The sequence below is a fragment of the Pollachius pollachius genome, assembly GCF_949987615.1.
Source record: "Pollachius pollachius genome assembly, chromosome: 11".
Taxonomy (NCBI): domain Eukaryota; kingdom Metazoa; phylum Chordata; class Actinopteri; order Gadiformes; family Gadidae; genus Pollachius; species Pollachius pollachius.
In genome coordinates this window covers 4,097,061-4,111,304 of record NC_136944.1, presented here as the reverse complement: position 1 = coordinate 4,111,304, position 14,244 = coordinate 4,097,061, and the positions used below count along the sequence as shown (strand labels likewise).

General features: G+C 48.5%; 1 protein-coding gene across 1 annotated transcript; it reads right to left on the bottom strand.

The window, feature by feature from the left end:
- Positions 1–5,501: 5,501 nt before the first annotated feature.
- foxd7 (forkhead box D7) lies at positions 5,502–6,476 on the bottom strand (the record flags this gene model as incomplete). The annotated part of the gene is made up of 1 exon (XM_079747064.1): positions 5,502–6,476. One exon carries the CDS (start codon positions 6,474–6,476, stop codon positions 5,502–5,504), a length of 975 nt encoding a protein of 324 aa, XP_079603190.1.
- Between the last annotated feature and the right edge of the window lie 7,768 nt (positions 6,477–14,244).

The window sequence follows — 14,244 nt, the reverse complement described above, 5'->3', positions numbered from 1 at the left end:
AGGAGGGGGAGGAGGAAGAGGGGAGGGGAGGGAGGAGGAGGGGAGGGGAGGAAGGAGGAGGGGGAGGAGGAGGAGGGGAGGGGAGGAGGAGGAGGGGAGGGGAGGGGAGTAAGGTGAGGGGAGGGAGAGGAGAGGAGAGGAAGGAGAGTACGGAGGGGAGGAGGGAGGAGGGAGGAGGGAGGAGGGCAGTGGAACCCCCTCTTTTCCAGAACACACGGCCGTGCCGCCCGCCCCGACCACATACACCAAGATCATAAATCCCCGGACAAGAGAGAGAGGAGTGGGGTGCACTGAGCGGGACCCCCCCGGTTTAACTGGGCTGGCAGGGGGGGAGGGGGGAGGGAGGGGGAAGGAGGGGGGAGAGAGATTTATAATTGAATAACTCTCCGCAACAGGGCAGAGGGGAACAACCCTGCCAGGAAAATCAAACAGAGAGAGGGAGAGAGAGAGAGGGGGGAGGGAGAGAGAGAGAGAGAGAGAAAGAGAGAGAGAGGGGAGGTTACAAAGGCTTGCCCTCTCTCGATGGTGTTACGTTTGCTAATGCTAACTTAAAAACCGCAGCACCTATTTGTGTCAGAGTCCGTATTTATCCTGCTGTGAAGTCCGACCTCCGGAGTTCTGTTGTTCCGAGCCCAGCGCTCCACACACAGAGCAGCAGGAACTCTTTCCGTTACGCTCCTCGGGAGTTTCAGCCCAACAGAAACAACATGAAAGCCACACGTTTTTTACTCTTTTCCTGACTGGACTCGCCGCGCTAATCCCCCAAGATGCACTGCTCTCTCCGGGCGGGGACTCTGGCGCCGGGGTGGAGGAGGACAGGGAGGCGAGGTGACAGGGTGAGGAGGAGAGTGAGGGGAGGTGACGGGGTAAGGAAGAGAGTGAGGAGAGTGAGGGGAGGTGACGGGGTGGGACAGAGAGTGAGGGGAGGTGACGGGGTGAGACAGAGAGTGAGGGGAGGTGACGGGGTGAGGAGGAGAGTGAGGGGAGTGAGGGGAGGTGACAGGGTGGGGTGGAGAGTGAGCGGAGGTGACAGGGTGAGGAGGAGGAGGAGAGTAAGGGAGGTGACAGGGTGAGGTGGAGAGTGAGGGGAGTGAGGGGAGGTGACACGGTGTGGAGGAGAGTGAGGGTAGTGAGGGGAGGTGACGGGGTGAGGAGGAGAGTGAGGGAGGTGACAGGATGAGGAGGAGAGTGAGGGGAGGTGACAGGGTGGGGTGGAGAGTGAGGGAGGTGACGGGGTAAGGAGGAGAGAGAGGGGAGTGAGGGAGGTGACAGGTGAGGAGGAGAGTGAGAGGAGTGAGGGGAGGTGACAGGGTGAGGAGGAGAGTGAGGGGAGTGAGGGGAGGTGACAGGGTGGGGTGGAGAGTCAGGGGAGGTGACGGGGTAAGGGGGAGAGTGAGGGGAGTGAGGGGAGGGTGACAGGGTGAGGAGGGAGAGTGAGAGGAGTGATGGAGGTAACAGGGTGAGGAGGAGAGTCAGGGGAGTGAGGGGAGGTGACAGGGTGGGGTGGAGAGTGAGGGGAGGTGACGGGTGAGGAGGAGAGTGAGGGAGGTGACAGGGTGAGGTGGAGAGTAAGGGGAGGTGACGGTACAGAGGAAGAGAGTGAGGAGAGTGAGGGAGGTGACAGGTTGGGGTGGAGAGTGAGGGAGGAGGAGGAGGAGGGGGGGGGGGGGAGTGACAGGGTGAGGTGGTGAATCAGATCGAGTTGTTCTAAGAGGACGAGGTGAAGAGCCACAGCCAAGTCTTACACTTGTTTGGGTATGGAGAGTCACTGACGATACACTGATGACTTCTGACACCAGTTGATTCACTTCTCCCAGTAAACTGGTCCGGGACCGAAAGGCTCGAGGAAATCCGTTTTTAACCGGGCAGAAAGCACAGTGGTGATACAGGCTGCGTGCGGCCCTGCATCCGCGGCAGGGTTTGATTCGGGCCGGCCGGTGTCTCTGATATAAACAGGCCTAATGCGCGCTGATTACAGGCTTTGTGCCGGGGACTTATCAAGCTTACATCTCCTGGGTCGGTGTTTGTAGTTTTAACATTTTCTAAATTTGGACGTTGAATTAAACGGATTACCGGAAGGTTACGGGGGCGAATGTTAAAAGGCAGGAGGGAAACAGTGTTGGCTGAATTACATCCAAAGGCTCAGTAGATATTTGCTCCTTTCAGACTGAAACGTGGCGACATTTTTGAAACGAGGATTTCGACTCTTAACGGAAAAATGATTCGGAAGTAGTTTTATATAAAACTATATATGCCGTTGTGCGGCAAAATAATGTGCATATGTGTACACACACACACACACGTTCAGTCACACCCAGAACGAAAAGAGAATGAGAGAGAGAGAGAGAGAGAGAGAGAGAGAGAGAGAGAGAGAGAAGGGGGGGGGGGTGGGGAGCGAGGGAGAATGATCCACATTATACACGGCGCTTTGCTTATTTTATCAGGTGCAAGAGGTTCTCTCCCCCTCCTCTCCTCCCTGTCACTCACCCACTTGGGTGTTGGTTCTGCTGCAGTCATCCCACCTCACCCCTGTACCCCCCCCCCCCCCCCCCCCAGACCTCCAGACCTCCAGACCCCCAAGACCAGACTCCCCTCTTCAATATTCTGTCCATTCATCTATTCATATTATTATATGAATATATATATTATATATATTATTATTTCAAACGATGTTGTGTGTGTGTGTGTGTTTGTGTGTGTGTGTGTGTGTGTGTGTGTGTGTGTGTGTGTGTGTGTGTGTGTGTGTCTGTTAAGAGAGAAGGAGAGAGAGAGAGAGAGAGAGCGAGAGAGAGAGAGAGAGAGAGAGAGAGAGAGAGAGAGAGAGAGAGAGAGAGAGAGAGAGAGAGAGAGAAACAGTACGGTCGCAGAAGCCTCAGTAGCTCTGTCCCGTGGCCCCTGGTTTAATCAACACCGAGAATAAAGACTCACATCCATATTGCAAACCCTATATTCCCTGTCTCCGAAATCAACTCATGAAATATGACAGAAAGATGATGTGGTCTCGAGAAAAATCAGATTAAATTAAAATAGCAAACTTTGCATTGACCTTTTGAAGGTCGCTGGATTAATTTTACCACAACCCCTTACTGATCATGATTACACACCTAAACCAATCAGCAGTCAATTAATAAATTATTAAATACGCTGCTCACGAAGGGCATTCTCCACCTCTTTCGTCAGAAAAAGTGGAGAATTACGCCAGAAAACCTGAGTGTGTGTTACTCTGTGTGTGTTCCTCCCCCAGTACAGAAGGGGTCCCATCAGGTAACGATCTGGTTTGTGTCTGAGCGCCTTTGGGTGCCAAGGCCTGCAGCGATGCGATCCTCAGAACGCTAATTAATCTAAACCAGGCTCAGGATTAGATTAAATAAATACTTCCATGCTCCACGGAAACCAAGAATTATTTTACTACTGTCACTTTCACTGAAACGCAGAGCAGAGAGAAACCGGGAGGAGAGAACAGATGAGTTAAACACCGCAGATTTAGGACGCGTTTTAATGATCTGGCGATGCGTTGGCTTGTTTCCTCTGTCCTCGGGACTGGGACCAGTGGGCTATGACTGGGACCAGTGGGGTTATGACTGGAACTAGTGGGGTTATGGCTGGGACCAGTTGGCCTACTGGGACCAGTCGGGCTATGACTGGGACCAGTAGGGCTACTGGGAACAGTGGGGTTGTGAGGGTTATGCGGGTGATGGGGGTTGTCCAGGTTGTGGAGTTGTGAGGTTTGTGATATTGAGGTGAATGTTTCTTTTGTGAGTAACAGGAAGATTACGGACATTTTGACTAAAGGAAGAAAAAACACTTTCTTCAAAAAATAAAGCACTGAAATATATTATACTTCTACTTAAGTCATGTTCTTCCAAGTGTGTTTTAAATTACGCATTTAAATGTATTAACAATTTGTGTGCAATAAAAACAGGTTATGTCCGGTTTTAAAATCGTTTCCGTGACGATCATATCATGTTTTACATTTGTATTATGAAGCCATGTTTTGCACGTTGAACAAAAATCACACAAAGCCACACACATTTACACACATTTTCTGAGTTAGCGGTTAATTCATTATAGTTCACATTCTGTCACGCTGGATCCGACCGGTTTTATGTTTGTATTTATTTATATAGCCTAATATTTGATGGTAATTGGCCAATAACGTTGGGGTTAGTGATGACCTCATCATACGACATGAACGGATGAAATCCGTGTGTTGGTGTGTGTACAGATTTCCTAGCACTGGGTTGGGCAGCGAGCGTGTGAGGGTGTGTGTGGCCTCCAGCGCGAGAAAAGACCAATTACAGGCAAACGCACACGCACACATTCACACAAATTAGACAAACGCACGCACACCCCCCCCCCCCCCCCTGACACACACACACACACACACAAACACACACACACACACACACACAAACACACACACATTAGAGAGAGGACACACACATACAAACACACAAACACACGTACACACAGACAGACACACACACACACAGAAACAAACACACACACACACACACACACACACACACACACACACACACACACACACACACACAAACACACCTGCACCTATACTTTTGCGTATGGGGAGGACGGTTTCAATAAAGATTTGCAATTGATTTGATTTAGCCCTATATTAAAGATAAATTGTTTGGGCAGCGTAATATCTTAATGGTTTTATATAAATGTCGGTCAATCTGTGGATTCATGTCTGGTCTATTCTTTATATGTGACCAGGAACTTTCAGTGAAATATTAATATCCACTTTGGCCTATGGCCTATAGATAGGAATTACATAGATATTTCTTCCGAAATGTTAAGAAAACAAATAGGCCAGCATTTTACAAGCCTGTAGCCGTATACATTCATTATTAGGCTATACTTTATAATTATTGGTGATAAATCTCAGAAATATGCTGTTCAGGCTTCCTACAATTTAAGACATTTTCTACTTTTCTGTAATTTTTTACCAAACTATACAAATATTTTCCTTTTTACCAACCCTGAATGCCGTTTTAAAAGCGAAAAGGTGAATTTCATATTCACCATCGAAACCAATAAGACTAAAGTATTAGTTGTGGTTGTTGTTGTTGTTGTTTTGCAGTTGTTTGCATTTTGATGGTTATTTTGTATTTTGTAATATAGGCCTATATATAAATAAATTTAACGAACCCTGGCCTGAACAAAATACCACCGAGCTCTGCGCTAAAATACAGACTTTTATTTATTTAGGAAACTCGTCATTTAAATAGCCTAACATTTGTATTTTATTACAAAATTAGATAAACGGCTGAAAAACAAATATTACAGAACACCAATAGAAGGAATGGAACACGCTTTAAAAAGATATTTACAAAATCCTTAAAAAAGAGTCTCGAAGCCAAAAGACGTCCTCTTATAAATCCACCTTAACCCACGGGGCTCCAGACGCCCGGTCCCCAAAAATGTCCGCTTCTACCTGAGTTCCAATCGAGCGGAAACGCCAGAACCCTCGTGCCCCGCTACTCGTGCGCCTCGCGGACCAGGTGTTGCTCCAGCTCGGAATTCGCTCGCTGAGTCTGCAGCTTCCGGTACTCCTGGTGGAAGCTGAGGAGTTGCGGCGACGCGGCGGGACGCGGGAAAAGCGCGGAGGACGTGTACGGCGAGGCGGCGCTCGAGCCCAGCGCCCAGGACTCCGCGGGGGCCCGTGGCGGCTGCAGGAAGGCCTTGGCCGCGAGCGCGTTGCGGGAGAAGAAGCTGGACAGCGCGGGAAGGATGCTGCTGACGGGCGGGATGGCGCACGGCGGCGCGTGCTGCTGGTGGTGGTGATGGTGGGGGTGAAACCCCAGCGGGTAGATCTCCAGACCCGGGATCTCAAGCCCCGGGAGCGGCAGACCCCTCGCGCCCACCCCGTAGCCCCCCGCGTGCAGCGTGAAGCCCGGGATCCCACCGGGCTCGAGCGCTCGCTCCTTAAACCCGCCGAACCGGAAGTGCTGCCGCTTGAAGCGCTTCCTCCGCCGCAGGAAGCTGCCGTTCTCGAACATATCGGAGGAGTTGGGGTCCAGGGTCCAGTAGTTGCCCTTCCCGGGGTTCCCGGGCTCGCGCGGCATCTTGACAAAGCAGTCGTTGAGCGACAGGTTGTGCCGGATGGAGTTCTGCCAGGCGGGGAACTTTTCGCGGTAGTACGGGAAGCGGCCGCTGATGAAGTCGCAGATCTCGCTGAGTGTGAGGCGCTTCTTGGGACTCTGCAGGATCGCCATGGTGATGAGCGCGATGTACGAGTAGGGGGGCTTCACCGCCGCGGGACCCTTGGTTTTGGCAGGCAGCGGGCACGCGGAGGAAGGACTGCAGCCCCCCTCGTGCTCCCCGCTCGAGGTCTCTGTCTCGGTCTCGCGCAGCTCATCCCGCGTTGGGACGGGCCCGTCTCCGCTCTCGTGCGGCCCCTCTCCCACCACGTCGATGTCGGTGTCTTCCATGAGGTCCAAGTCCAAGGTCATAGTCGGGGTCCCGCGCGCCGACGGTCACCTGTGGGCAGGTGGAGCGAGCGGCTGCACGGGCTTCTCCTCGCGCGGACGAACTTTACGCGTGAGAAGTCTCCATTCACAAAAAACAACTAGCTCAAGCCGAACTGGTGCGAAGCCTCCTCCTACTTTCGGAGACGAGTGAAAACAAACCCGAGGAGCCAAAGTGGATCCGAGTGGATCTGGTTTAATCCAGTAGGCCTCCCGCTGCACGACAGGAATAATAAATATGCGAAGAATGTTTCGCGTAACGGCCGGTCCGTGGTGCGTAAAGTCTGCGTCCCTCTTCGATCCGTGGTGCGTAAAGTGTGCGTCCCGCTCCGGAGACGTCCGGCACCGCCAGGCAACTCCTCTCGTTCTTTATTAGACCAGTAGCAGCAGCGGTGTGTGTGTGTGTGTGTGTGTGTGTGTGTGTGTGTGTGTGTGTGTGTGTGTGTGTGTGTGTGTGTGTGTGTATGCCTGCGTGAATGTGTCTGTGTGAATGTGTTTATGCGCGTGCGTGCGGGTGTGTGTGTGTGTCTGGGTCTGATGTCACGTCGAGGATTCTCTGGACAAATGGGACGAGGCTCGGAAGCCACAGAAGGCCCCGAGCGCTACTTCCGGTCTGACCGTCCTGTCAATCTAAATTTAACATCACGGAGTCTGCGTGCGAAACGGTAAAAGTTAGTATGCACACAATTCAAAAAGATTAATTATTAAATACCAGTAACCAGAGTGTCGGCCAATAGAGTCAGCTGGTGTGTTAAACAGTCACCAGTAAATGTTCGTAATAGAAAACAGAGATGTTATTCTGTAAGGACCGGGAGGTTTATAGGACACAAAACACAAAGGACCCACACACTTAGGACACACACTGCTATTGAATATTTCACTGTAATAATTTTGATGTGTTAAAGCGTGACACGACAATACACACACAGACATGAGTCATATTAGGTAATTAATGCACATAGTGGCACTAGACGTAATACATAGATATCTGTATGTAGATCAGTCCTATAAATAAATATCTGCAGATGCGTGTATTTTATCGTAGATGTGTCCACCTGGCCAATAGCAGGGCAGCAGTGAGTCGGTGAGATGCGCTCCAACACGCGGGATCAGACCTCACAGAGACGGGTCGCTTCAAAGGGATTTCACCTCGGAAAATCAAATACTAAATAAACCTGGACTTATAAAAAAATGTGGAGGAGCCCATTTAAGACTTAAGGGGAATGTTGGGGTTTTAATATGATACTGGAGTGTGAGCTGCGATCGTCGAGCGTTGATAAAACCTCTGAGTGCGCGGGTGTAAAATCCTGAAGTATCGCGAGGTAAAAGAAAGATGATAATTAGACCGGATAATTAGATCAACCTCAACTATCCAGCATATTCAACAATATAATTACGCAAATCCATATTTATATATCTGACTGATTTGGTTATTGGAAGACCTGAAAACTTTCATTAAACGGAAATAATAAAATAATAATATAGTCCTATAATCTTTTATATTTATTTCAAAAACATGATCGTCATATTTCACATTTCTACAACCTATTTTCACATTTCTACAAATTATTATTTTTATGCGTAATATGGATATTATGAGGCCTATTCGGTGTTATTTATGGATTCTTTTAGAAGTGAAAACTCTATAGATATTATTTGAGTTTTCACTTCCAAAATAATCCATAAATAACACAGAATAGGCCTCATAATAACAATATTACTCACAATAATAATAATAATAATAAGGGGTCTTTAAAGTAGTCCTCCATCTGTAGGTGATGCGGCTCAGTCCGGACAGACAGGGTATCCCCCCTGCCCCAAGCGGGTAAACAGAGGGTATCACGGGGTATTATGGGATAGCAGTAATAGATTCTCACTCCTCGACATGAAAGAGACATCGTCAGGAGGCCTCTGGTTGTTTGCGTTTAATGACGGAACCCTTGGTCGGGGATTCCCGCGCTTCCTGCCCCTAATCGTCTGATACCTCGGGGCGGGAGTGGGTGGGCCGCGCGGGAACAACAAAGCCGCAGATGATTGGCTAAATGCATCACGCATGTCTCCCTATTGGAACCAGGCGCGGCGCGCGGCGCCTTGTGTGGTTCCAATAACCCGGGGAGAGGAGGGCGGAGGAGAGGGGAGGGGGATGGGGGGGGGGGGGGGGGGGGGAGAGAGGGGGGGAGGGGGGAGAGAGGGGGGGAGGGGGGAGATGGGGATTGGGGGAGGAGGGAGGAGGAGATGAAGGGAGGAGAAGAGGGGGGAGAGGAGATGGAGGAGAAGAGGAGAGAGATGGGGAGAGGAGAAGGGAGGATAAAGTGAGCGAGGAGGAGAGGAGATGGAGAGGAGATCTATCTCTCTCTCTCTCTCTCTCTCTGTCCGTTCATCAATTCATCTAATCCATGACTGCAGATGAGAATACAAGAAGAGAGACTTGAAAATGTTTTCATTTCCGTGCCAATAAAGATCTTGATTTCAATTGGAAGAAGAGCAGAGAAGAGCGATGGAGGTGAGAGGATATGAAGCTCTCTGAACGGTTCATCAATCCTACAGAGCAGCTGGGACCAGAGGAGGAGACAACATCCCCCTGACAGACGGTACCCCCTGGGATTAGGACGGGAAGGGGGACCACCCATTGGGGCCTGGCGCCATCGCGTGGCCAAACAGGAGATTGCCCACTCGCGTTATGAGGCCTGTTGGCCTTCATGGTTTATTTGCATGAATACAAATCAATAACAATATCTTCTTCAGCCAACATATTGTTTTTTCTATAACTAAATGGCATTATTTATTATATCATAAAACACTACACTTAGATTAGGCCTATTCAACAATAAGTATACTGGCCTTACATTAAAATAGGCTGTAGCCTACAATATATATATATATAAGGCCTATTTTAACTGGTATTACCACGAATAAATAAATATTAACAATATACATATATATATATGTATATATAGAATAATAATATTAATAATAAATAAATATATATGTAGCCTATATATTATATATTTGTTATTATTTTTATTTTATATATGTATAAATAAATAAATATATATATATATATTTATATACATTTGATACAACGCCCCCCCCCCCCCCACACACACACACACACACAAACACACATACGCTTCAAATACACACCTGCAATGAAATAAAATAAGTAAATGAAAAATACAAAAACAAATACACAAACAAACAAACACACACACACACACACACACACACACGCACACACACACACACATAATAAAACAAAGGCTGTATTACATTTAATCCTGTAATAATATTACATGTAGGCATGACATATCTAACACAATTCAGCGGTACTCTGCTGATTACAGACTGCAGAGGAAGAACTGGGCGGTTCTGGCCAAACTAGACCACCAGCAGGGATCTCATATCATACAGAGAAATTACAGGCTGTAACAGAATAAACACAGCAACATGTTGCACCGAACTCAAGAAATATTGAAGCCGGCCCAAGTTCTCTCGGTAATATGAATGTCCACTCAATGCCGAACAACGATTTTTTACCACCATAGTTTGGTTACCATAAATGCTAAAATTAAGCCTATGCTTGGATGAATGTATTATTAAGAGCTATAATAATAGCCTACAATTAAATTGAAAATAAGGATACAAAATATGTTCTTCTATTTTATGATTAGATTTAGTTGAGTGAAGAAATGCGATGTAGATGTGAGGTTTTCAGAATGTCCAATAGAGGGCGCCATCATACAACAATAGCTTATGTCCCTTCTGTCCACTGAGCGGTTATGGAATAGTTTCGACTCTATTGAACAACGCATCTCGCTTAAGATCTTTGATTAAACACCCAGGGGTTACTTTTTGAAAGGTGAATGCAAATCATAAAAATCGTCAAAAAAGAAGGTAATTCTTAGTAGTATATAGTAGAGTACATCACTATAAATGAAGAATTAGCTAGTATTCTGGGGTAGGGCTGTCTGTGTTTGGTGTCTTTAAATGTAAATAAATGGTTCAACGCACACACAGTTGGCTGGCAGTGTATGTGAGTGTGAGTGTGAGTGTGAGTGTGAGTGTGAGTGTGAGTGTGAGTGTGTGTGTGTGTGTGTGTGTGTGTGTGTGTGTGTGTGCGCGCGCGCGTGCGTGTGTGAGTGCGTGCGTGCGTGTGCACGTTAGTGTGTGTTATCGGCGTGTACATGCGTCCATGTACGTTTGCAAAACCGTTTGGGTCAGTTAGAACATAACGTAGCGACAAAAGTAACTCTATTCCTTCATGCAAAACACAACACCTGTGTTATAATGTGGGCCTTTTCATCTAGAGAAGTCCTACGTTGTCTTCTAGCTTTGAGCTGGAACCCAGCGATGGATGGAGGGGGAGGGGAGGAAGTTGTTATCATCAACGTCCATCAGATGGGACCGACCGTGGCGAGTTTTGACAGGAGCTTCACGTATAACAACAAACGGCCCTCAGACAGACTCTGCGGTTCAGAGGGAGATCACATGACACGGAAACATCAGCCGAATGTAACCGCCGAACCCGGACTATATCTTCTGTTTGTCATCGAAAAGGGATCGTCCAAATGTTGCGTACGCTCAAAATACGTGGCAGTGTGTGCTAGTTCCGAGCAGACCTGGTAACCAGCTCGGATAAAACCGTCAATATGTCTAACACGTCCACTGGTTTGATGCACAAGGCCCCTTGGGACAGACTTCAGCCATGTTGGTTTCGAAGTCAGGAACCGTGTGGAAATACTTTTTCCCAAACCCGACACAAAGGGGACTGCCACGACAATGTGTGCCTGCGATCCCTTATCAGTGGGTTATCTGATGTCCTGTTTCCTCCCAGCTGGGGCCCGGCGAGGCCCCTGCAGTACAATGCCCTGGGTTCTGTTGCCGTAGCAACTACACGACGGTACGTTCTGGAAGGCGGCGTGAGGGACCTTTGTGGAGCAGAGAATGGTTCTAGACGGTTTGGTCGGACAAAGACCTCTTGGCTCACGAAGAAAGAGACGGCAGGTTGACAGAGAAGATGTGTTTCCGCTGGGCGGGTCTGACGGTATTAGGACCGTATTAACATTCAAACTGCCATTGTTTGACCTTATAAACCACCAAACTGTCACTGATTGCGTTTTATAAACCACCAAACCGTCACTATAAGCGTTTATAAACCACAAAACTGTCACTTTTAGGGTTTTATTAACCACCAAACTGCCATCATAAATACTTTATAAACCACCAAACTGACACTTTTAGCGTTTTATAAACCACCATACTGCATTTACTAAGACCTGATAAACCACTAAACTGCCATCATAAATACTTTATAAACCACCAACCTGTCACTATTAGCAATTTATATACCACCAAACTGCCATCATAAAGACCTTCTCAATTATTAAATTGTCCCAATTAGCAGTTAATAAACCACCAAACTGCAGTTACTAAGATCTCATAAACCACCAAACTGCAGTTATTAAGACATCATAAACCGCCCAACTGCCATCACAAAGACCTTCTCAGCCCTCAGGAGCAGATCTTATGAACCGCGGGACCAATTGAACTCAGGGCACCCAGAGGGACAGATGGCAGAGGAACGACCACAGAGCAGAGATCCATAAATCTGCTCAACGTACAGAACTGTTTGCTCCACATTCTGCACCCTGAGCGACCGAGCTCAGCAATGTCAGCTGTGGTTTTCTAACTAATTAACCAGGAGTCCTTAAATAACATCCTTAAAACACTTGACTGTGTCCTCCATTTTTACTAGTTAGTCACCTAGCAGATGCGTTTTAACTTTTGTGTCTTAAATTGAGACGCATCTCATCAAAGAGTAGGCCGGTAGGTTAGTCACTCAAGGAAATGTTTTCAAAGCTCCACATTGTATTAATGCATTCCTCTGAGTGTTTTGCATGTTTCACCTTGGTTGGTTCCCTCTATAAATCCAGCTTTCCCCGACCAACCATCCCTCTCCCATCCTGCTCACTATCACCTACCCAACACCAACCCCTCTCCTCATCGCACTCTGTGTCCCACCCCTCCTTCACCATCGCCCTGCCAACACCCACCCTCCCTCACATTATCCCACCATCACACACCCTGCCCCACCCTTTGCACCATCACCCGCCCAGTCCCACCCCTCTCCCAACCCCAGCAACTGGGCCGCCCCGCGTGGCAGCTGGGGCCTGGGGCCGGCCTGGAGGTGCTGCCCCCCGACGGGGTGCGAGGCGTGGGGTGGGCCGCAGCACTGAGGGCCAGTTGTTCTCGGGGCCGGGGGCCTCTTTACAATCCCCCCAACATAGCGATGGCCGGAGCTCACACACGCCTCGCGCCCCGAACACCCACCACATTCGCCTCACAGCCACGGCATTCACCGCACAGCCACCCTCCCGGGCTGTTAGGTCCGGGTTCAAGGTCTCTACGTCCCTCCAAGGGCCGGGGCAGGGCGGAGGTGGAGAACATGGATGTAACGCTTGGCGGACATTTTGTTTGTCACCTTGACTTGCAGGTTCAAGGTCGCTAGGGATCAGAGGTCAATCTAAAAAGATAAGGCCTTCCACATTAGGCACCCATTACTGTTTCAGTTAAACTGTTGTTTGTAGTTGTTCACACACACACACACGCACCCACACACACACACAGACAACAACGCGCGCACACACACGCACACGCACAAACAGCCCCGTCACCCGCCCATTTATGTGTTGTGACACCTTCAGCTGTGATGAGACCACATTCCAGAAGAATCCCCCCGCAGCAGAAATCAGACGTTCTGCTGGGAGGAAAACATCCCAGGAATCTGTTACATAGTAGGGGGGAGGTCTAGAGTAGGGGGGAGGCCTAGAGTAGGGTGGGGGTCTTGAGTAGGGGGGAGGTCTAGAGTAGGGGGAGGTCTAGAGTAGGGGGGAGGTCTAGAGTAGGGGGGAGGTCTAGAGTAGGGGAGAGGTCTAGAGTAGGGTGGGGGTCTAGAGTAGGGGAGAGGTCTAGAGTAGGGGGGAGGTCTAGAGTAGGGGGGAGGTCTAGAGTAGGGTGGGGGTCTAGAGTAGGGGGGAGGTCTAGACTAGGGGGGAGGTCTAGAGTAGGGGGGAGGTCTAGAGTAGGGTGGGGGTCTAGAGTAGGGGGGAGGTCTAGAGTAGGGGGGAGGTCTAGTGTTATCAGTGTTAGAATGTGGGTGACAAAACATTCAGTATGTTTCCTGTCAGATCAGAGGTCAAATCCATCCCTGATTCTGACACTCAGACACATTTGAGTTGGAGGGGAAAGCTATTTTCAATGTGCTTTGATCTCACACTCTCTCTCTCTCTCTCTCTCTCTCTCTCACTCCCATACACACACACACACAAACACAAAAACACACACACACACACACACACACACACACTTTGCAGTGTGAAGTTTTGATTCCTTCAGTAGGAGCCCCTAACCCTGACAGTAAACAGTAGTTCTACTCAGGATATGGCTATCTAATTAAACTGTATTGTATTATATCTACACAATCCAATGCACCTTTTATTAAATGTAACCTCATGTAATGTACCTTAATGTAACTCAGTGTAAGGCGTTGATGTAACATTGATGTGTAACATAATGAAAGTCACTCATCATAGAGTAACCTTTCACTGATGCATAACCTTTTATTAACCTGGCATCAATAACAGCTGCTGAAAGGATTCTTACAACATCTTTCTCTATGCGAATGACACACACACACACACACACACACACACACACACACACACACGCACCCAAGCACACACATACTCATGCA